The sequence below is a fragment of the Apodemus sylvaticus genome, chromosome 14 (assembly GCF_947179515.1).
Source record: "Apodemus sylvaticus chromosome 14, mApoSyl1.1, whole genome shotgun sequence".
Taxonomy (NCBI): domain Eukaryota; kingdom Metazoa; phylum Chordata; class Mammalia; order Rodentia; family Muridae; genus Apodemus; species Apodemus sylvaticus.
Window position 1 is genome coordinate 14631885 of NC_067485.1, and position 24026 is coordinate 14655910.

General features: G+C 49.7%; 1 protein-coding gene across 3 annotated transcripts in view; it reads left to right on the forward strand.

Moving 5' to 3' along the window:
- Window positions 1-24026, forward strand: part of Auh (AU RNA binding methylglutaconyl-CoA hydratase) — a 93713-nt gene that overhangs the window by 66637 nt on the left and 3050 nt on the right. For all 3 annotated transcript variants that reach the window (XM_052156845.1, XM_052156844.1, XM_052156846.1), the window contains 2 exons: window positions 21319-21506; window positions 22769-22819. In XM_052156845.1, the coding sequence (XP_052012805.1) occupies window positions 21319-21506; window positions 22769-22819 (239 nt within the window). The remainder of the gene's footprint in view (window positions 1-21318; window positions 21507-22768; window positions 22820-24026) is intronic.

The window sequence follows — 24026 nt, forward strand, 5'->3', positions numbered from 1 at the left end:
CAACTCATGTAAATCTTCGCTTGGCAGATGGTTATTTGAACCGCCCATTGGCGTTGCTAAGTACGGATCTCTCGATGCTGTTCCTGAAGATTGTATTTAGAGGACTCAGCACTGACTGAGCAGTGTGAACGGAGTGCCAGACGTGGAGTGTCTCCTCCAGTTACTACGTCAGCCAAGCGCTTCTTACTACTGACAGATCTAGTCATTGTTCGTTCCACAGAGAGACGCCCCGCCCCGATTCAGTGCATTTTAGAACTCCAGTCTCATCTTGTTGAGGAGCCCACTGTTCCTTATGTGTAACACACTGAAATAGACCAGCTTTGCCTTAGGAGATTGAGCAAATCTATAAAACAGCTATTTTCAGATACTAGACTGCAGATATTACAGGTATGTGTTCCAATAGGAAGATTAAAATCCCTGCTCCTTTCTGCATACCACCATTATGTAGGGGCTGGGTGACTGGAAGTGTACCGCAGGTTGGAGAACGGTGTAAGGTGGCTGACTGAAGTATCCTGTAGGCTGGAGTGCGTTGGGTGAGAAATCTCTGCACCTTTCTGCATCCTGTCTGTATGTGGCAGGTGAGAAATCCCTCTGGTTTTCTGCATACTGCCTCTATATAGCAGGCCAGAGTGCTTTAGGTGGGTGACCGGAAGTATGCAGCAAGCCAGAGAGCTTCAAGGTGGGTGACCGGAAGTCTACAGCAAGCCAGAGTGCACTAGATGCGTAACGGGTAGTAACCACACAGAAAAGCTCCACAGATGTGAACTAGGGCGACCTTGAGTTTGCTGCTGCAGCTTAGGGTGTTTTGACATACGTTAAAGCATACAAGTCCAAGGAAAGGACACTCTGAAGACGGTAAGGCTGAGGCAGCCTGTGTACAGCATCCAGGCCAGCAAGCGACATCTGTTCCTCTGTGGCTTCTGCCATAAGCTCCTGCCTTTAAGGTCCCTCACTGGGAGACTGTGACCTGGAAGTGTGAGCCAAATTCTTTCCTTTCCTAAGTTGCCTTGCATCAGAGTGTTCTATCACAGCAACAGAAAGGAAGCCAGCAGGGCATTTAACTGATAAACAAATTGTTAGACTCAGGGTGACAAACTGGGGAAATGTGACCTTTGATAAAAATGTAGAATCATCAGAAGGGGGCCTCAAAGCCTTTAAAATCCTTTAAAAAAGGATTTAAAAGCAGAAGGTAAACATGGCAAAAAGAGAAAGGCAAAGCCACATGGAGCTCCCGGCGCAGACTGAGCAGGGCGAAATTAAAAGCAAATTAGACAGTGCTGAAGGAAAGCTCGGTGAATCTGAGAGCACGTGAACGGGAACCATCTAAGCAGACAGCACGAAGGGGAAAACCGCGAAGAAGCCATGACTGGGCCATGGACTGGGGTCACAGCTGACAGTGAAAGAGGAGGGCGCAGACCAGAGGTTTCCAGGACAGGTGCAAGCGAGTGACTTACTCTTCCAAGACTTACGTGGCACACAGTGTGCTGTGGGTAGTGTCACTGGGAGACTTAAAAGTACAGATTTGTATCATTTTCTCTCAGCTTTATTTTTCCACAGAATCCACCAAGAAATATTACAGATTGTAATATTACAATATTACAGATTGACTCCTAAAAAGAAAAAAAAAGAAAAAAGAAAAAAAAGTATGTCTAATAAGCAGGCAGTAAAGACAGAATAGAAAGGAAAGCATGATAGAGAGATGGAGATTGAAAATAGGAAGGCACACGCGAGGCCGAGTTTCACTAAATAAGTTGGGCTTTTTTGATTTTTGTTTTTTTGGGTTTTGTTTTTGTTTTTGTTTTTGTTTTTTACACAATACAGTTAAAAGGAAGAGGTCTTCAGGCTGATGAAACAGCTCTCTTTTGTGCTGTCTATAGCAATGCCTTCCTGATTAAGGCAGGACAGGCTTCAGCCAAGGATGGGACAGTGTGTGCCGTGCCGCTGGTTCAGAGGGAAACTGGAGTGTGTCAGAGCAGACACACTGGATCTCAGGACGAGGATGCTCCTGGGGATGAAGGGTCACATGTCATGACAGCAGAGCGTATGTCAGGAGAACACAAGCCTGTGCTCAGGCAGGTAAAACAAAACTTCAGAATACAGAAAGTGAAAAAGGAGAAGGTGAAGGAAGGGGTGACTGAGGCAGGAGAGTTGCCATGAGTTTGAAGCCAGCCTGCTATACATAGTGAAACTGTTTGGAAGGCTAAGAAGCAGAGAACACTCTACTTAAAGTTGCTGATTATGTAACGCTAAGACAAGACAGTGTTTGCCGATGTGGGAAACCTGGGCTGCCCTGTCAGGGCCTGGCTGCTGTCTTCACAACACCCCACACAGCACCGGAACTCAGACGGGCTTGCAAGACACTTGAAATACTCCTCAGAACCAAGTGATGCGCCCTGAGTGAAAACCCCAAGTCTTAGAATTGAAATCATGCAGAACATCTACTCTGACTCCAGCAGCATCAGTGACAGAAAACAGTATGACGCAGCCCGAGATTCCTGGAAATGAAAGCACTTGTTAGTCACCTATGAGCCATAGAAGAATTTACAAGAGACTGTAAAACATTACTTTGAACTTAATGAAATAAAAACATAGCAAACTGTTCTGGGTACGGCTGAAACTGTGCTTAGAGGGGAGGTGCTTAAGGGGAGGTGCGGCTCTAAAGCCTTTGCTAGGAAAGAAGTCAGGCAGGGAGAAACAAGACAGGCTCCAAATGACCTCTGCCTTTGGGAGGGTGAGAAGTGAAACAAAATGTGGAAAATTAATAACCCAAAGCCGAGTGAGTCTGTTAAAGTGGAAAAGGTGACGAGGCTGGGAAGGAAGCTACCACACCGCATCCCCAGCCCTGAAGGGGACTCTTGGGGGAGGGAAGCCAACTTGCAGGGTGCAGGTCCCACCTCACGTCACTGGTGGAGATTCTCCAGGGTGTAGCGCATTCCCAGCGCACCCTCCAGGGCTTTGTTGCCTTCCCACAAAAAGCAGAGAAAACCATAGAGAGATCATAGTTCTGTGAAAACGTGGAATTCCGAAATGTTTAGAAATCAAATCCAGTAATGTGGCAGTCGCTACTCCTAAAACTCAGCCTGCTAACCAGAAAGGACAAACAGTGCAAAGATCCCAATATTTGTAGGAAAACTAGTACACAGAATTCTGTGTTCATTCATGATCAAAAAACAAAAACAAAAACAAGCAAACAAAAAAAACCCAATTTTTTTTCTTAGAAGCAAGGAATTTGTTCAGCCTGACAGGCTTCTCCCTGGGAAGGGTGTAAGGTGTGGAGAACCCACTACAGCTCCCAGCTTAGCACTGTGAACCTGGGGTGGGGGCTCCCCCTTCCTCCCTGTGGCACAGGATCCTTGTCTCCCTTCATAATGCTGCCTGCCTCCCCTCTGGGCCCCTGTGGCAGAAGCTGCCACTGCCCAGATCCTGGCTCTCTCTCCTCACAGCAGCGGCCCTGGCAAGTGCCCCTGGCATAGCCTGGGGTGCTCAGTGCAGTGCAGGCTTTCCCGGTCTCCCTACAGCGTTGGAATGGTCTCATGGTGCAGTGGTCCAGCAAAACCGTATGCAGTGTGAACTTGGGGACATTGCCTTCCGCTCCGAAATACGTTCACAACGGGCCGGCAGGGAGCAGAGCTACTGGACTAGTACTCAGGAGTACCCCAGCCAGCCCAGGGTCAGGTAGGATGGGACGGACTCCCTGGTGCCTGTCTGGGATCTGGAGTGCCCTTGCACACTTCGGTAGGTCAGAGCAGTCATAGCATCTGCCTGTCTTAGAGTCACTGTGGTTATGGTTCTATCGATGTGCTATTTTAGGACAAACTCTGCGAAGCATCGTTTAATGCACTAAAACGCTCTACGTGTGATTGGTGCCGTCTGGGCAGACGCACATCTGGTTCACAGTCTAAGCCTTACAGGCTGATTTAATAGAGTCACCAAAAGCAATTTCAAACACACGCACGTACCACAGGCGACCAGTCTTTGTTGTTTATAAGACGAAACTGAAATAAGATGTTTATACAATATTATTTCAATTTGATTAAATTCAGTTCCTATAAAATGGAAGATAAAATGTCGGTGCTTAGAGCTGGTCTTCTGACAGCCGTACCAGTGAGCTCCGCTTCCCTAGCAAGCGGCTGGTTTTCCAGCGTGAGGAAGAAAACGACACTTTCCAAAGCTAATTTATATTATATTTGGCTTTAAATAATAAAGGTCATTTCTAAATGATAACTCCGCTATGTGTGCCAGGTTAGCATTTGACTGGAATAGAAATATCATTTTTATGGCTCCATTAAGCTCACAGGGGCACCTGAATAGTCTGATTTAAGGGCGTGCGCACACACAGGGCACCCAGGCCTGCTTAGCCGAAGAGCCTGTGCGTCAGGATGGACGTTGGACTGTCCTCAGAGCGGCTGATCTCCTCCACTTCAGATGTGTGTCCATTACTGTGTCCGTCTTTATATTAACCAGCCTGTTAGTTCTGTGAGTGCAAACAGCTCTGTTGCCAGCAGAGCGCCTTGTTTGGTGAGGCAGACATCTCACGGGCAAAACCAGCTAAGCAGCTGAGAGTGAACCCTGGGGTGAAGCACCTGCTGTCCCTGGTCCCTGGTCCCTGACACACAGCTCCATCGCAGGCCCTAAAGTTTTAAAGTTGTAATCAGGGCTGGAGAGATGGCTCAGTGGTTAAGAGCACTGACTGCTCTTCTGGAGGTCGCAAGTTCAATTCCCAGCAACTAGGGTAACTCACAACCATCTGTAGTGGGATCCGATGCCCTCTACTGGGGTGTCTGAAGACAGTGACAGTGAATGGGCCCAGAGTGATCGGGGCCAGAGTGAGAGCTGGAGAGTTGGCTCAGTGATTAAGACTGCTTTTCTGGAAGTTCAGAGTTCAAATCTCAGCAACTACATGGTGGTTCACAACCATCTGTAATGGGATCTGATGCCCTCTTCTGGTGTGTCTGAAGACAGATACAGTGTACTTACATATAATGATAAATAAATAAATCTTTAAAGTTGCAATCAGAGCTGCAGTTGGGAACATAGATCTTCCCTTTGGAAACCGCCTTCAGCCATACTTTGTTTGCCGGTCCAAGGATAAAGTGCCGGAGAATGGACACAGGTGTGTAAGGACCGCTGTCAGGGTGGTCCCTGACGCTGTGTGCCCGAGAATGGACACAGGTGTGTAAGGACCGCTGTAAGCGTAGTCCCTGACACTGTGTTAACTGGAGGGACGCTGGACCTTTGCTGTTTAGAGTTCCCTTTCATTTCTGCCACCACCCTCCTCATTCACACTCAGGAGACCTGCCACCTGCCCCGAGCTGATCTTGCATCGTGTGGCCTAGTGTGGCCTACTCTGTGTTCTTGCCCCTCCTGTAGGACTTGTGTGCCCATGCAGTTGGCAGGTCGGATCCATCCATAACCTTCAGGGATTCACATCATCTGTCAAAGCATGAGCCTAGTATGGCGCTGGGTCAGTGTGATCCCACCCGGATCTGCGCCCTTCCTAGGTGACCCCCCCAGCCCTGCTGGGAAGGAAGGATGTGTGTGAGGGGAACCGAACAGCCCTCTGTTCATATAGATAACTCCTGTCTCCCTCTCAACCGTATCTCTTATTATGTGCATTTCAAACTGTCTAATCTGTAGCACAGTGGTTCTCAGCCTTCCCTTAATGCTGTGACCCTAATAAAGTTCCTCACGTTGTGGCAAGCCCCCGGCTATAAGATCATTTCATTGCCACTTCATAGCTGTAACTTTGCTACTGTTATGAATTATAACGTAAATCTCTGTGTTTTCTGGTGGTGGTAGGCGACCCCTGTTGAGGGGTCAGTTCGCCCCCAAGGGGGCACGCCTGCTCTCAGGCTGAGAACCGCTGCCCTGACCCCTCAGCACAGCTGCTGCACACTGCAGAGGTGAGCGCCCCATATGTGTGGCCTCCCGGGCAGGGTCCGGAGTAGGCCTCGGTGCTCATGACAGTGCGTTTGCAACATTCTTTCTGATGATTTGTTAATGGATGAGTCTTTATGCCAGAAAGGACACTGGCTCTATCACCACTTTAATTAGGTAGAAATGCAATTATCTCCCCTCTTTCTTAGCTTATGTTAATTTCTTCTAACACATTTCTAGTTTTCTGCTTGAGTCATGCCTAATTCTCTACCATTAAGATGTGATTGGTGGGTTTGCGGCTGGTGGGGGGGGGCAGTTGTGAACTGTTCCGAGGCCAGTGGACAGACTGCTCACAGTGACATGTTTAGACAGTCCTAGTGAGCCCATCTGGAAGGTTCGGAGACTTCGTTCACAAGGAGACACATGTGAGGGAGAAGCCTTTGCCTCAGGTCGTGAGGTTCCTGGCTGTAGTCCTCAGGGCCTGGGATCCTGAGGGCCATGCGGTCACCAGAACCAGTTCCCCCAACACGAGTGAGAACAGAGAGGCACTTTTGTGTCCTCAGGCCCTGACTGACCAACACGAAGTGCCATCTTAGTCCCCTGAAATAAAAACCTAAACTTGTATCTCTTCTTGAGGGGTTTGTTTGTTTCAGATTTAAAAATCAATGTATATGTATGTCTGTGTGGCTGTGTGAGTTTTTATGTATACCACACGTGTAGAGCTGCGCACAGAGGCCAGACTGTGTTGGATTCCCTTGGAACTGGAGTTCCAGGTGTTTGTGAGCTGTGTGATGTGTGTGAGGGGAACCAAACCTAAGTCCTCTGCAAGGGCAGCACATTTCTAACACTGAGCCATCTCCAGCCCTCCTGTGAAGTCTTCGCACCAGTAACAAGCTTCCTGGTCTCGTAGGCACCCCGAGGAATTTGTCTGCATACGGAACAGAATGAGGAGCAGGCGCTTCGCACAGGCCTGGTTTCTATAGAAGAAGCCATGGACATACTGTGAGCTGAGTATCCGAAGTCAGAATGTCTGACCCCAAAGCTCTAGTTATTTGCCCACCTCATGGATACCATGGAGAATTCCAACTCTGCATCCCTTTTTAGAAGATTTTTTGTAAATTATATACATATGTATACATGCACCCATGAAGCCAAAAGAGGGATCAGAGTACACATGTGGCATACATAGAAACTCAGCCACACAGACATACAGACATAGAAACACAGACATACACACAAATAGTCTTTTAATTCTAAAGGAAGCAAACCCCTCAAGAAGAGATACAAGCTTAGGATATTATTTCGGGGGACCCAGACCACACTTTTCATGCTGGTCAGTCAGGCCCCAGGGACAGAAAAGAATCTCTCTGCTCCCACTGGAGACGCAGCTACAGGTGTCTGTGTATGTGGTGGGCACTGTACCCAGGTTCTCTGCAAGATCGACACATGCACTCAACCCCTGAGCCATCTCTGCAGCCCCTGGTGCGTCCTGTTAAACATGAGACTGAACTGCTAGGTTAGTTTTGTCAGTATCCCCTGAGTAATGGGATGTCCGAGGTAGAGCTGTTGATCAGGCACACATTTACTGGGAGAATTACACGAGGGACTGGGATAGTGGCTTAGTTATTCGGGTACTTGCTGCATAGGCATGCGCTGTAAGGACAGGAGGGCACTGTCTGCCCACCTCTGCCTCCTGACCGCTGGGATCAAAGCACACACTCCCTGTCCTCTAAGTCACCTCTTGTAGCTGATAGACTTAGGTATGGTGCAGGTGTCTGTTGGGCAGAGAGGGTCAAGGGCAAACATCCGTGTGCATTCAGTCTGTGGCTGCTTGAGTATGTAGGTGCAGAACCTGTCTGTGGGCATGGGGCACAGCTGTGTGCAGCCGCAGTATGCAGCAGGCAATGGGAACCATCCATTGTGTATTCGGTGTGAGAGTCCCTGCCCTGACTGGAATGCATGGAGCCACAGGATTACCAGGGAGCCCATGGGCGTGCTCAGGAGTCAGGACAAAGTAGAGAGGCCCTCTGTCCCCACACACTCTACTTGCCCCCTTCCCCTTTATCTTTTACTGGCTCTTTGAGAAGTCACACCTGCTGGCTTTGGTAAGGAGTACCTGATTAGCCAGGACTGACTTGTATTTACCACTCTCCAGTGGCCCCTCTCAGAAGCTCAGCTCCTCCTCAGTAAGTAGTGCAGCTCCCACAGGTGAAGCTCCTTCCTGAGTTCTCAGTGAGAACTTGAGGCACAGGGTGCACTCTCCAGGCAGCCTCTGCTAGAGCAGGGTGGGTGAGAGGAGGCAGGGGTCCCTCACTGAGGACAGCCTGTAAGAGCCTAACAACTGACTCTGCCAGCACACTCTAGATATTAGGGGGCACTAGCTGGGGGGGGGGGGTCAGGTTACTACTGCTGCCCCAGGGCAGAGGCAAGGAGAGGAGAGGAGCTTCAGGCATCTTGGTGACCTCACAAGCTTGCCCACCAGTTCTGGAGTGACTTCTCTCTAGCTGGTCCTTTTGCCTTCACACCATCCCTAGTGCTGAGAGCTAGTGTTAGGGTGATCAGCACCCGGGTGCTGGAGTCACACAAGTTATGTGCCGTCTGATAGGGGCTTGAAGGTGACCCACTGTCCGTATGCTGTCATAAGATGGTGACTATCACCAACAGGGCCTGGCAGTGTGTCTGGGAGCCCTGGTTAATTCAGAAGGTATGGGTGAAGCTCTATTTGAGCCCCAGAGTTTGAGACTAGCATAGGCCACCCAGCGTTGTCTCCCATTATGACAGGAAGGACAGATGTAGTGGAGGAGACCCATTATCCACCACTGGATCTTAGGGTTAGTATTGCTTGGATCAAACACCACGACCAAAGAAACCCGGGGAGGAAGGGGTTTATTCAGCTTACACTTCCACATCACTGTTCATCACCGAAGGAAGTCAGGACAGGAACTCACACAGGGCGGGAACCTGGAGGCAGGAGCTGATGCAGAGGCCATGGAGGGGTGCTGCTTACTGGCTTGCTTCCATGGCTTGCTCAGCTTGCTTTTTTATAGAACGCAGGACTACCAGCCCAGGGATGGCCCCGCCCATGATGGGCTGGGCCTTCCCCGGCCAATCACTAATTAAGAAAATGCCTTACAGCTGGATCTTATGGAGACATTTTTCTCAGTTGAGGTTCCCTCCTTTCAGAGACTCTAACATGTGTCAAGTTGACATAAAACTATCCAGAACAACCGCACACTGCAAGCCTAGGAATGCCTATTTAATGAGCTTGAAAACACAGCACTGTCTTTTCAAAGAGAAGAAAACAGGTGCTTCTCTGCTCCTGCTGTTCCCCATTCGTCTTTAGGGATGAGGTAGGACTTTAGGGAGGGCACACACATTTCCAGGTTGTTTTCTAGTTGTAGTGGTGGTCAATGCCACAATCAGACACTACCAAATAGTGGGTGGCTGGTGGCCAGGGAGATGGCTCAGTCTGTACAGTGCGTGCCGTATAAGTCTGAGCACCCAAGTTCAAATCCCCAAAACCCATCTTAAAAAGCATGGTGTGGTGGTGTGTGTTTGTAATCCCAGCACTGGGGACACAGTGGCAGGGAGATTCCTTGGACCTCTCTGAGTACCTGGGAAACATCTGTGTCCAGAAGCTAAGAGCAAGTTCTGACCTCTCAGGGGAGCAAAGTTCGGAACCCTGACTGTGCAATGCACAGTGGACTTGTTGAGTGACATAGCTGACGGGTCCCTTGGCAGAATGGCTCAGTGTGACTACAGTTAAAACCAAATGCCAGGGAAACCAGAAGAACCTACACCCTGGCCCACCAGTGGCATCGAGGACTGAGATGGATGAGTGGGTGGGGGGGGTTGTGAGCTGAGGAGCCACTCCCCTACCCCAATCCCCACCCCCGGCTGGAGGCTTCCATCTGTAGACTCTACCCTGAGAAGGCAAACCCAGGGCAGTTTCTGACCTTCTGCATTTGATCTAGAGTGTGAATTGCAACCCCTTTGGGAGTTGAACAACTCTTACGTAGACCTGAGACTGTCTGCGTGTCATATATTTATGTTATGATTCATAACCACAGCAAAATCGCGGTTATAAAGTAGCAATGAAAATATTGTTATGGTTGGGATCACCACAACAAGAGGAACTGTATTAAAGGGTTGTAGCATTGGGAAGGTTGATAACCGCTGTCTTAGAGGCTTCTCCTCCCACTCTTTAATTCCTGAAGGAAAGGGATAATGGAGACTAGACCTTTTAAGGAACCCTTCAATTTTTTAAAAATGCCTGAAGGGAGACAGTAGTTGAAGCACATCATAGGTGCAGCTTTTCTGCTTGTCTGTAGTGTCTGTAATTTGAGTTTCAAGTCTGCTTTTTACGTGTGTCTTACACTGCTGCTCCAGTACTGCTCCGGCCTGCAGGCGCTGACAGGATGATTGTCTAGATTCCCTTAGGACCACCTCCTGGGTCCCTGCCACGCTGTGCCTCCTGCAGAGCTCTGTCCTGGTCCGTGTGCAGAAACAGTTGTCCTTTGCCTCATTTCCTTCTGTACCATTTGCCTGCAGTTCCTATCCTGTAGGCAAGCTGGCCTTGTCACTGAGGGCCATGAGTAGACGGGTCACCCCGCTGGTAAGGATATGCTTGTGTGAACCATATGAAAGCACGAGGACCCCGCCGGCTGTTCCGATGCCCCCATGCCAACCTGTGCCGGGTTCCTTTCTCAGCCCTGTCTGCTGTTCACAGCCTTGCTTGACCCTTGAGCTCATGTTTCTAACAATTGTAGGCATTTAGAAAGAGAAACATTTTAAGGCATTTTGCTCTCCCCAAGACAAAAAATAACAACTAATACAGATGTAAACATTTTATAATAAGGCTTGGGTCAGAGACAGCCTGTTGGGAAAGAGTCCTTGTTTGCTGATTGTACCCATACAAAGAGTAAACTTCAGCCTCCATGTCTCCCCAGTCAGAAATAACAAATGGATAGAAGATCCAAGTATAGAAACCCAAAGTAACCCAAGTAAAGAAACCCAAAACTCACAACAAAGGTCAGGGAGAAACAATCTTTCTGCTCCTGAGTTAGCAAGTAAGATTTCTGAATTATCAGGCACCAAAAGTGTCATCAAGAATATAGTGATGTGTGGCCTTCTGCTTCCCAGAGTTTGTCATCACAGCTATATCCAACTTGAGGCCAAAACCATCCAGAGACTTTGTTTGAGCTCATGTGGACTGTCTCCTTGTCATTATTCCATGAACATTACAGTACGGCACCTCTTGCCTAGTGTTTCATTTGTCTAATTATCTAGAGACAGCTTATGCATGTGCAGGAGAATTGACATCGACTGGATATACTGTATTGTTTACATGAGAGACTTGAGATTTACCAGCAGCTAAATCAGGGGTCCTGGACCTGCAGGGCAACAGCCAGATCCATCCATGAAAAAGTCTGCTATCAGAAGATGCTGTTCTGGTGGAGTCGGGGAGAATGTGTACACTATAGGAGCCTGACTGTTGCAGGACTGTGTGCCTGCAATATGTAAAGAACCCTTGAAACTCAATAGGAGGAAAATTAAACTCGTTGAAGAAAGAGCCAGATTTGAGCACAGGGCGGCAGATCATAGCATGAACGGTACGGAATCTCTGCAGTCACAGGCATAGACTCACATGCAGCCGCAGTGGTCAGAGCGATGACTGTGCAGACTCAAGTGCTGCCCTCCGCAGTCAGCGCTGGGTACTCCTGCTGGCGCAGGGCATCTGGAACTTGTGAAATGGTAACTGCAGTTTAGGGACCATGTCAGAAGTTTGTTAAAAGGTTGAGCACCTCCTTCCACCCGAGCAGTGTGGCATCTGGCCTGTGACAGTGGTCTGTGTGAGTCTCTTACAACCACAGGAACATCACCCTCGCTCTCTCCTCCATTGTAGCATCTGGGTGCCCCACCCTGTGTGGGTACACACAGACTTGGTTTTCCTTTCTTTGTAGTTAAAATAATGTCCCAGGAGAAGGCTTTGCGTATCATGTCACAGCGTGTCACAGAAGGTCCCCAAGACTGGCCTAGCCTGAACTCTGAAGGGTAGGTGTTCCACAGGGACTGCGGCGACCCTACTAGCCTCCTCCCCCGTCCACCTACGAGGTGGACGCCGGTCTGACACACGACCAGGCCGTCCAGAGCCTGTGAACCTCACGTGCCTCTTCCCTGGGCAGTGGCTTTTTAATGTCTACTTGAGGCTTTGCCCGCTTTCCACTTTAGCCTGCTAGTTTCAGTTTCAGGATTTCTGGCTGTGAGGAATCAGTTCCTTGTCTGAATGTTTCCACTGGCAATGCTTTTCTCGTCTGCTAGTTTCCCTCTTTGTCATCTTAAGCTTTACACGGTGTTGTTTTGTTAATGCACAAGCATGTGCTCCTGGTTCCAGGTATGATGAGCAAGTGCTCTTGTCTGGGCCCACTCACGTGTCTGGTCAGCCAGGCTGTGCAGGGACAGCTGGGAGATGAGGCCGGGTCCCAGCTCCCGCCATCCTCCTGCAGGCTGGTGTTGAGATGGGGCTAGCGAGAATACCTTCGGGGAGAGCCCAGCCCTGGCTGGGTCTGCACACACAGTCTGCACACGCGTGCACTCATACATGGCTGGAGCACCAGGCTGAGTACGTGAACAGGAGCCAGAGCAGCCTGGCCAGGGAGGGCAGTGACAGTCTCCACAGCCTGAGGTGGGTGGCAGTGCCGACAGAGAAGCTGCCAGGACCCAGGCTCTACTCCTCGGCTCATGCACACCTCTCACTTAGCCGCTGGCCTCAGCCTCTTGGGCCCGCGATTTGTATCTGCCCACAGGAGGTTAGTGGCCGAGGAGCCGACTCCTGTTTTCTCTTGGTGTGTCTTCATTGTACATGATTAGAGGTTTTGTGACATTCTGTGTATGTGCCTGTGTGTATGGTTTGTGGTGTATGTGGTATGTGGAATATGTATATGTGGTGTGTGTATGTATGTGGTATGTGTGTGTGTGTTGTATGTGTGTGGTGTGTGGTATATGTATATGTGTGTGTGTTGTATGCATGTGGTGTGTGGTATATGTATATGTATGTGTGCGGTGTATGTGTGGTATGTGTATGTGTCGTATATGTGTGTGTATATATGTGTAGTATGTGTGGTATATGTGTGGTATATGTATGTGTTTGTGTGTTGTGTGGTATATGTGTATGTGGTGTGTATGTGTATGGTATGGTATATGTGTATATTTGTGTATGTGGTATATGTGTGGGGTGTGATATATGTGTATGTGGTGTGTATGCATGTGTGGTATGTGTGTGGTGTATGTGTGTTGTGTGGTATATGTGTATGTGGTGTGTGTGTGTGGTATGTGGTATATGTGTATGTGGTGTGTGTGTGTGGTATGTGGTATATGTGTATGTGGTGTGTGTGTGGTATGTGGTATATGTGTATGTGGTGTGTGTGTGGTATGTGGTATATGTGTATGTGGTGTGTGTGGTATATGTGTATGCATGGTGCATGTATGAGTGTGTGCATGTATGTGTGTATGGTATATGTGTGGGGTGTGTGTGAGGTGTGCTTTGATCATTTCCCTCTTTGACCCCCACTCTTTCCCAGTAGTCCACTTCCTCTTGTAGTCCCTTCTGCATGTCCCCCCTTCCACTGGGAGGAGAGCGTGAGCAGGCCAGTGTACAGTGTTTGTCTTTCAGAGTTGAGCTTATGTTCCTTAGTGTGACATCTCCAGTTCCATTCACCTTGTGGTAGATGCCATGATGTCATTCCTCTCTATAGCTAAATAGCACCCAGTGCGTGCATATCCCGGGCCTTCTTTATCTATTCTTCTGCTGATGGCACCAGTGCTGAGCCCATGGCACGGCTGTTGTGCCTGGTACTGCAGTAAGCGCATCAGTGCAGGCGTCTCTCTCTCTCATCTGCTCCTGTATTCCTGTGGGAGCACCAGGGAGTGGTGTGCCCGGGTCAAAGGGGAGATACACTCTAGTTTTCTGCACAGTTCCCTTAGTGTGCTCCTGGGTAAGCCCAGCCCCCAACCCCCAGCGGTGTAGAACTCAGAGGATAGGCTGGCACTGTGCCAGGGATGGGTCTCCCCTGTCTTTAGGCCTGCTGCCCATACACTCAGCAGCATAGCTAAGGTCACGAGAGGTGGGCAGAATGGAAACATGCCAGTCTTAGGCAGGCTAACCTCCAGTTGTACTCCAAAGTGGTGTGAAATATCAAAGCGCAAAAGCTGTGCTGAAAAACGTGCTCAGCTTCCCTGTCTGTTTATTTACGAGCAGTTTCTGAGAAGGAAGTCTGGGTGACCAGTGCCGTGGGGCTCCCCCAACATTTTATTATGACAGCTTTGACCAGTGTTACTGTAATGATACTGTTAATATACCTGTTGCCCTTTTGGGAGGGGCTGAGTTCTGAGGTCCCCAGCGTGTGCCTAAAACAACAGATGAGACCTGTTCCATTCTGCTCCCTAGAGAGTTGGCATGTCGAGAACAGTGCAGGGGCCAGTCCTAGTCCTGTAAGTGTCTCTACCTGGCACGGGGCAGTAGCGTGCACATCGTGAGCACACTGAAGGAGAGGCCTTCTCATCCTAGGACGAGGCAGCATGGAGCAGGGCGTGAGCCCAAGCTGCAGCATTGCCGGTTGGTGAATTACCTGTGAGGTTCCCACAGTGCTGTGCGCATCGGGGAACTGAGCCTCAGAAAGGGAACTGTGGACGGGGAGGACGGGGAGGATGGGGAGGACGGAGTCTTCCCTTTTAGCTGTGTGGCTGGGGGCAGGCACAGGGACCTGACACTTGTGCTAGGCACAGGCTTTCCTGGTGGTTTCGATGAGGATTAAGGTGTTCTGTGGTATATTTTGTTTCTCTGTCTGATTGAACTGTGGAATGTTGTTTGTCTTGCTTTTCTGTTTTCCTTAAAATATTACTCAGAGTTTTGAAAAACTGACCAGTAGTTGGATATGGTTTACAAAAATAATGTTTCCAGTAAGTTAAGAGATGCCTCATTGTGCCAAACTGTACCCCAGAGAATGCTCATCCTGCTTCCTTAACACAAAGCAGTTGTGGACTGCTTCTCTAGGAAGGCTGTCGTGTGCCGGCATGGACAGAGCGCCCAGTGCCCTGACGGGTCCATCTCAGGGTACAGCCGGCTACTGGGCTTGTCTACATTTGTTCATTTCGCTCTTTGTTTTCCAGAGGCCAGCTCCACGTGGCCTGGTCCCAAGCACATGACATCAGAGAGGTCACAGTGACAGTGTGACAATGACCAGGCCTTAAAACAATGCATAGTAGGTAGGGTATGTCTCCATGCAGAGTGTGTGGGCGCAGGCTACCCCCAAGAGGCACGGATGACCCCCCCAGCCCCCACCCCCCAGCCCCACCCCCCACCCTCTCCAGCAGCACTTGCTGGCTGAGCTGAGCTGTTCACTCAGAGCTTTCTGCCACCGTCTGTGCCATTCCAGGGATGACACTGTCGCCTTCAGAATTTCCTTTCATTATGCTCGCTGAGCCTTTGTCCATCAAGGGATAACTGGGTGGGGAGTTGTGAGGCCATGGCCCCGACGGTGAGGTAAAGCAGGAGAGCTGATCTACTACCACCCACTTGTGAACACGCATGTGCGTACGTGTGTGCATACATGGTTTGGTCATGCAGTTCTGTGAGCCTGGGTTTCAGTGGGACACATGAGCATAAAGACAGTGTGTGCTAATGGCGTGGCCTTCTGGGATTCCTTCAGGCATAGCTATGTAGTCTGTAGGCAGCTCTCATTACATGCTAGTTGTGTGTTCTTGATACTTCTGCTATTCCGCAATCTTGCCGTTCTTGCTGTGTGACCTACTTTTGTTAGAAAAAATTAAACTTTTCATGTCTTCATCTCTGAGTCATTGTTTGGTTGTATTTTGGAAACATTAATTTTTTTCCATGTTCCATTTTTCAATAATATTTTGCTGGCTGGATGGTAACGCCCAGCATCTGTGAGAAGAAAGTATGCAGTGGTCAGGTTTGAGACAGAGTGTGTCTGCTCCTAAGGATGCTTGGCTGTGTGTCTTTAGCCCTTAGGCCCCTCACTGAGGGAAGCCTCCTCCTCCCACCCCGTTCCAATGCTAATGTGGTAATAGCTCTTCATGTGTGTGTAGTGCTTCATGTATGCACATACATCATGCCTGAATGCTGTGTCATGTGCATAGCGCATCATGTGTGCGGGCCATGTTGTGTGTGCTCACCAAGTCATTTACCCCTCATTGTCCCGGGCAGGTCCAGAAGCAGCACCTTCACACTCCTCTCTCCCTATTTCCTTGTTGTGTTTTAAAGAGGACTCCTTAGTATGTTGTTTCCCTCTCCTCCCCAGCCTAGGAAGATGAGGATCATTGTGGGCTTTTGAAAGCTCTGAAGGTTTTCTAGAAAGAGCCTATTGCATGGTCTGCTGTGTTCGAAGGGTTTGTCAGCGCTGGAGGCTTACTCAGTGGGCTCACATCCCTCGGAGAGGTTAAGACTCACCTCTCCTGTGTCTTATCTCTCCTCAATCACTCCACTGAGTCACGCCATGCCAGGAGACAACCCTCGCACCTTGCACATCAGTGCGAGACACAGAATGTTGGCCAGAGGCAGAGGGAGCCTGCAGCAAAGGCCTACATCCCTGAGAGGCTTGGAGCCAGACAACAGGCACACGCTTCCTGGGTTCCTGACCTACAGAACCTGTGAGGCCAGAGCCGATGTTTTCATTGGTAGAGTCCTGTGTAGCGCACCATAGCTGATTACCACAGCCCTGTCACCTGGCCATACGGATGATGAAACCTCTTATTGGTAAAGAGCTTGGTAAAGACACAGTTACCACTGAGCTGAGTTTGGAAATACTATTGCATAATTGATCTTCAACATTTAAGATGTAAAGGGGTGGGGAGCTGGAGAGATGGCTCAGCAGTTACGAGTGCTGGCTTCTAGACACCTAAGTTCAGCTCTCAGCACCCAGATGGGGGCACCCAGCCGTAACTGCAGCTATAGGGGATCCTCTGGTCTCTGTATGTGCGCTTACACACACACACACACACACACACACACACACACATACACTTTTTTTTTTAGTATAAGGAAAACACAGAACAGAGTGATAAGCAGAGCTCACAGAGTGACCTGGCTGTGCGACAGCTCATGCCAGTCATCAGCTATGGTCAGCGTGGAAGCTGTGTTTCCAGTGAAGCCACTGTGCCTGAGAACCTCACCCTGGTTCCCTTTAAGGCCGGGCACCTCTGTGTCACGTTATATATACACAACACCTGTTCTGTTTGGTAGACTAGGTAGTCATCACGGAAAGAGACCCAGGTTCCTGATGCTTGTGATAATCTGTAGCATGTCCGTGTAAATAGGGATTGAAACGGGGGAGTGCCGCATGGGAGTAGACACAGTCACAGGTGTGTGGTGGCATGATGCCTTATGCTGGCAGCCTGAGGGAGCTCGCTGGTGCCACACAGGGTTCAGTGGCTCCCTCTTCCTGGCAGCAGCTTCTCTGAGAACCTCAAGCCACGTGGGACGATGTGTTGATTGATAGCGGAGGCCTGCTGCTCACAAGGCCTCCGTTTACCTGAGGCTCGAGGTCTCCACTTGGCCCGTGAGGAAAGCAGCTATCGTGAGGTAGCCATTTGTCCTCTGGATGCCCTGAAGACCCTCCTGGAGTTCAGCCTGCAGACTGTGCGTGGTGCAGAGGGCACCGTGCTACTGGTAGCGGCTGGTAAAGGTCAGAGTGCTCTTCGACTGACTTCCCATAGCTTTCAAAAGGAGGGCTGTTCATCTAATCCTCAGCAACGTGCTTTCAAAACGTTAAGAGACATGGGGCTGATTACGGCTTCTGGAGTAGCTCTGAGACCAGGCTTTCACCACAATCAACAAGGTCCTGGGTTAGAGCCCCCACAGACCCAGAACGAGAAGCTAAGACGCTCAGAGCGACTTCTCAGCAAATATTTTTTGTCAAAGCAAAAAAAGTATGTAGAAACATTTAAGAAGCATCATTTTGTTTGTAATGAGTGAACTCCGGCGTGCCTTCCACTAACAGTGCATAGATAGTAGTAGAAAAGGCTTGTCGTGGTGAGTTCTGTAAAGCATCGTTCCGTCGCCTCATTCGCTGCCAGCTGTCTCGTTGACCTTGTGAAAATAACCGCTGTGTAAGCTGTGTCTTTCTGTCCAGTCCTTAAATGCTCAGGTTTTCTAAGTGAGGTGTCGCAGGAGCCAGGCACGGATCCCTGTGTGGTTCGGGACGTCCAGCCGGCCGTCAGCCAGTCAGGTTTTCTCCTCATATGTTCTGGTGTTGGGCTCCCTGCACCCACTGCTCTTCAACATGCCCAAAGCATGGAGTGCAGAGAACATGCCGACACTCAACAATGGTCACAGATCGAAAGCTGCCTATGACAGTGCTTTGTGTGTGGTTGTGACACAGAGAGTCAGTCATGTGAGCATGGGGCCTGGTCTACTGAGAAGGCTTTGCCTGAAGCTTCTGACACAGCTCTGTGTGTCTGTTTCACGAAAGGGCATTTACTGCAGTGTGGGGCTCTCTGTTAAGAGAGAGGATTTATAAGGAGTTCTGGAGTCAAAGGTCACTGCTAATTTTGTTGGTAAAATTCCTTGCTATGGCCTGTGTAGCTTTCAACTTGAAGTCCATGTGCCAAGTGTCCCCTTTTGTTAGTGCAGATTCCTTTTCTATGAAGTCAAGAGGAGGGAAAGATGAAGGACAAACCGACCAGGCCAAGCTTGATGCTTTTACAGTTTACATTTCGTACCAGATGGCTCCAAATTATGTTCCGTTGTTTCTGTATTACGCTATAATTGATTGTGAACTGTCAAAGCTTTCTTAAGGGAAGTTGCGTCTGTCTGCTGTCTGCACTTAGCCTTAGGGCTGCAGTGTGGGAGAAGAACTGAAGTCTCCACTGCCAGCTTACCACTGCCCAGAGCTCTTGGCCTGTCTAAGGCAGCCAAGGCTACAGAGGGTGGCAACTTACTGGGCTTAAAAATTGTATTTCTCCCCTGGCAGAAGCTTGCTCTGCCAGAGCCTCTGCCTGCTTTATGTAGTGGGCCTCAGAAGGCTGTTATCTAGGGTTTTCTGATGCCTTCTTTTAAACAGTGGAAATCATCAGCCAGGTCTGACATTTCCAGCATACTTCCGTCCCATTCAAATAATGTATAAATGTGAAGTGTCGGTGACACGGCCAAATCGGTTTTGCCCATCGAACTTGCGACTGCTGATTTTCTACCCACTTCTACTCTCCGGAAACAGAGGCCCAGTTTCATTCCTCCTGCCCCCATGGCTGCGTGGGAGCCAGCTCTGACAGCGAGTGGTCACAAGCAGATGTGACTGGCCATCGTCTCATTAAGATCTCCCACAGTGGAGCGCTTTTGCTTGTCTCCCACCTTTCCTTCTGCAGACTTTGCGGCAAGGTTTCAGCAGCCGTTTCAGGGCCCTGAGCTGCCCTGGACACTAGAAGATACAAAGTGTGGCTGACAGCAATGGAGGAACACGGTGCAGATCTGCTAATGAGCTTGTGGAAGCTCTTTGTCATCTTTATGCATCCTTGAGAAAATTAGTCCCCCAAATGTTTGGTTTTGCCTTCCTGGGCTTCAGATGGCAGTTAAGCCAGGAAGGTAAACCGTGTGTATGCCTTGCTGAAGAGGCTGCATTTAGTGATGTGGGCAGTGGGAAGATTGACGATTGTGGGGTCACATGCAATAGTGAATAGGGGAGCTTCCCCCTGCCCCCCCTCCGGCTCTCCCTGGAGACATAGCCTCAGTTCAACACAGATAGAGGCTATCCCACATCGACTCAGGTACCACAGAGCGCACGTGCTGCATGAGCATGGATCAGGACCTCAGCAGGGCACACTGCCTCCCACCAGCTCCAGCTCCAGCTCCAGCCCAGGAGGAAGTTCATAGTGTTGACAAGTGTCCAGTAGATTAAAATCTGCAAGTCAGGAATGATTTTTTAAGGATTAAAATGTTTTTGGTTAGGGCTGAAGAGATGGCTCAGTGGTTAAGAGCCCTTACTGCTCAGGAAAGGACCTAAGCTCAGTTCCCAGCATGCATGTGGGCAGCTCACAACCGCCCACAACTCCAGCTCCAAGGGATTTGGCTCTGCTTCCCAGCCTTGAGTCGGTCTCTGGATTAATGTGTTAGTTAGCCTCTGACCTGTGCTTTCCCTAAACTGGGCAGTTCTTCTACTGTCTTTCCTTGGCTTGGCTCTTGGAGTTCTCAAGGACAGAGCTAAGACCAGGTGTAGAGTGCTAACTGCAGAGCCAGCCTCCTCAGGAGAGAGGAGAGCACATCTGAATGAGCAGGAGAGGGAATGTAAGAGTGAGTGAGTGAAGCCGGCCAGTGGTGGCGCACGCCTGTAATCCCAGCACTTGGGAGACAGAGGCAGGCAGATTTCTGAATTTGAGGCCAGCCTGGTCTACAGAGTGAGCTCCAGGACAGCCAGGACTACACAGAGAAACCCTGTCTCAAAACAAAACAAAACAAAAGTGAGTATGAGTGTGTGAATGAGTGTGGAAGTGAGTGTGAGTGAGAGTGTGTGGAAGTGAGTGAATGTGTGAATGTGAGAGTGAGTGAATGAAAGTGTGAGTGTGAGTATGAGTAAATGAAAGTGGGTATGTGAGTGTGAGAGTGAGTGTGATTGAATGAAAGTGAGTATGAGAGTGTGAATATGAGTGAGTGTGAGAGTAGGTGAGGGTGAGTAAGAGAGTGTGTAGGTGAATGAGAGAGTATGAGAGTGAGTGTGTAAGTGAATGTGAATGTGTAAGTGAGAGTATGAGTGTGTAAGAGTAGGTGAGTGTGAAGTATGAGTGAGTGTGAGAATGAGTATGAGGATGCATGTGAGTTAGTGTGAGAGTATGAATGAGAGTGAGTGTGAGTGTGAGAGTGAGTGTGAGAGTAAGTATGAGAGTGTGTGAGTGCATGTGAGAGAGTGTGAGTTAGTGAGTTAGTGAGCGAGTGAGTGAGTGTCTTCAGCAGTGGGAGGCCTTCCTTCAGGAAGTGAAGGGTTTTCATGTCAGTTGCTTTCCTTTCTACTGAATTAGAATGCGCTTACAGTCCACACACCATCAGGGATTCTCACAAGCTGATGAACTGAACTTGTCAGGACTTGGTAACTTCTTCCCAGGCCGGCCCGGAAGGAAGCTCGGAACTGTTCCTGGTGGGCGGATCCCTGCTAGCCCTGCTTGTCTGCTGGTTGCTGGCATGACATGGCGCTGGCCGGTGCCAATACTGGGAAGAGGGCCTGTCCCCGCCAGACCTGCCTTGCCTGAAGAATATACCAGGTGTCCAGGGGCTCACACCACGCTGTGACATGAGGTTCTTACCTGCTTTCCGGGTTGTGATGTGTTAACTCCAGACACTGCAGCCGTTCTGGAAGCACGTAATATCTTCAGACCCTGTTTTATTTTCAGGACTTATTTCAAATCATCACACGTTGTTTTTCTCTCTGCCTCCTTCAGGAGGGACACAGAGGTTACCACGTGCCATCGGGATGTCCCTGGCTAAGGAACTCATCTTTTCTGCCCGAGTTCTTGACGGCCAAGAAGCCAAAGCTGTGGGCTTGATCAGCCATGTGTTAGAACAGAACCAGGAAGGGGACGCCGCCTACAGGAAGGCGCTGGACCTGGCGAGAGAGTTTCTACCTCAGGTACTGTGAGAGCACCTGTGACATCTCACACACCGACGTGGCCCTGTCCTGCCTCCCAAGTAAAGCAGTTAAAATTAAGATTTGAAAGTAATCTGAAGGCTGCGTTGTATACCAGCAGACACATCACTTGTACTACACACACACACACACACACACACACAGTGTAACTTCCTAGTAAATTGTCTTTGCTTGTATACCAACTCAGCACTCTAACCTAAGACATCTCTGTGGAGAGAAGGTGGTGGTGGTGGTAGGTGGGGGTGCCTCACATCCAGGCGTGTGGAACAGCACTGTGTCCTACCAAGTCAGGAGACTGAGTGTGCACACGCCTGTAAAGGCCAGGGCTTGCTGTTGGTGTCTTCCTCCATTGTCCTCCACCTCATATATCAGAGGGGGCTCTCTTTCTCGGGCCCTGAGCGTTAGAGTTCAACTTACCTGTCCAGTCAGCAGTTTGCTTGTTTCTGCCTCTGCAAGTGCTGGGATCACAGGCAGGACACACTAACCTGTGTCGGAGATCTGAGCTCCCAGGAAGCCTGTTCCCTGCTAAGCCCTCTCCCCTCTCCACAGCCTCACTATGTTGTATTTTACACTTGATCTTAGCCAAAAGGCCGAGAAGCGATGCTATGTTGTATTTTAATATAAAAGGCCATTCAGCTAGAAATACAGCAAGTTGATGCTTACCTCACGGAGTCAAATGTAAATGCAGATCAGCGAACTCAGCTGGCTGAGAGGACGGCTGCCTCTAGGGCAGTGACAGCAGCCGAACTTCCACTGTGTGAATGTGGCTGCTGCTGTTCTCAGAGCAGGTGTCCTGTCCTTCCCTCCATAACCCAGACACCAGAGGGCACATGTCTCTGTGTCCCGCCATTCTTAGGTCAGCTGTCTGGGCTGACGCAGGAGGGGTACCAAATACAGACGTGCAGCTCGGAGCCCCCTCGGCAGCTCCGCTCATCTCCAGCCTGACCTGGCTTTGTCACTAGTTAGTGTGTTGGTGAGCCAGGCTGACTTCTGTACCCCCGTTGTTTCACTTGGGACAGTAACCAAGGCGTGCCAGGCACTCGAAGGACACACACTGCCTGCTGCCTTCAAGACCCAGTTTGATCCGGGAGAGCCGCTCCGGAGTTGAAGCTCAGAGCATGAATCTCCATCCTGCATCTCATTTGCTGTTGCCAATCCATGGGTCCAGCCCTGGGAATACAGGAGTTACACTGAGGACTTCCTCATAATTTGCATTAAGTTTTTTTCTCTACTTTGGATTGCAGGGGCCTGTTGCAATGAGAGTGGCCAAACTAGCAATTAACCAAGGGATGGAGGTGAGTGTGGACGGTGAGGGCAGAGCCAGTCTTCTGTTATTCCCTAGTCTCCAGAGTGCAGCTGTCGCCATATTGATGGACTTGGCTGGGGTTCCTCCCAAGGCCATAACTGCAAAATTCAGGGTGTCCCTGCAGCCTCTGGAGCCCTGTTCCCTTTGGCATTGCTTTAGTGAGGTCATCAGCCAGTCTCGGGGAAACAACAGACTCCTCAGCCAGACCACATTTCCGTCAGTAATTCATGGAGGGCCACTTGGCTCCATGCTGTGCATCGCTTTTTACTGGAATCTCGGAGTGTGTGTGCAGGGAGAACCAGTGAGCGCAGGCTGGCCTGAGGGCTTTGGCTGTCAGACTAGGAACATAATTCGAAGGAGAAGGGTCCTAGACTAGAAGAGTGGCAGACAGTGCAGAGACTCATAAACTAGGGATGGGGGCGGGGAGGAGACAGAGTGTGTGTGTGTGTGTATGTGTGTGTGTGTGTGTGCTTGTGCATTCACTTGTGCGTGCATATGCTGCACACTGAGACCAAAGAAGAGTGTTAGGTATTCTCTCTCAGGCCTTATGTTACTGCTTTAAGACAGGGTCTTTTCTTAAGCCTGGAGCTTTTTTGTGTTTTTGTTTTGGCTAAGTTGGTAGCCAGCAAGCTCCAGTGATCTTCCTGTCTGCACTGCCCCTCCAGTGCTAGAGTGACAGGCACGTAGGCCTGTGCCAGCATCGTACGTGAGTGTTGGGATCCAAACTCAGGTCCTCATGCTTGCATAGCCAGCACTCTTAGCTGACTGACCATCTCTCCACTGCAGCTCCGGTATTCAGTTACTGTGGGCGTCTGAAAAGCCCTTCTCTGCACACAGGGCCCTCCAAAGCTTCCTTGGCTATGAGCCAGCGTAGGGAGAGTGGGTTTGCTTGCAATGGATGCTGTGACATAAAATTACAAGTATTTGACTTATTTCAGCGCTTTAATAATCTCAACAATATTTGCAGAACCACCTCAGTCCTTACCCTGTGCCAGGCAAATCCTCAAATAACACTCACTTACCCCTGCTGAGGCTAGCCCCTTGTCAGACGTGCCTCTGAAGCACAGAGAGGTCATATAACTTTCCCCGCTTGCACAGCTCCCAGATGGTGTGCCAGGATGTGAATTTGGGGCCTTAGTTACAAGTCTCAGGCTGCACATAGTTCTGAACAGTTGTGCTGTGTCGGAGGACTCTGT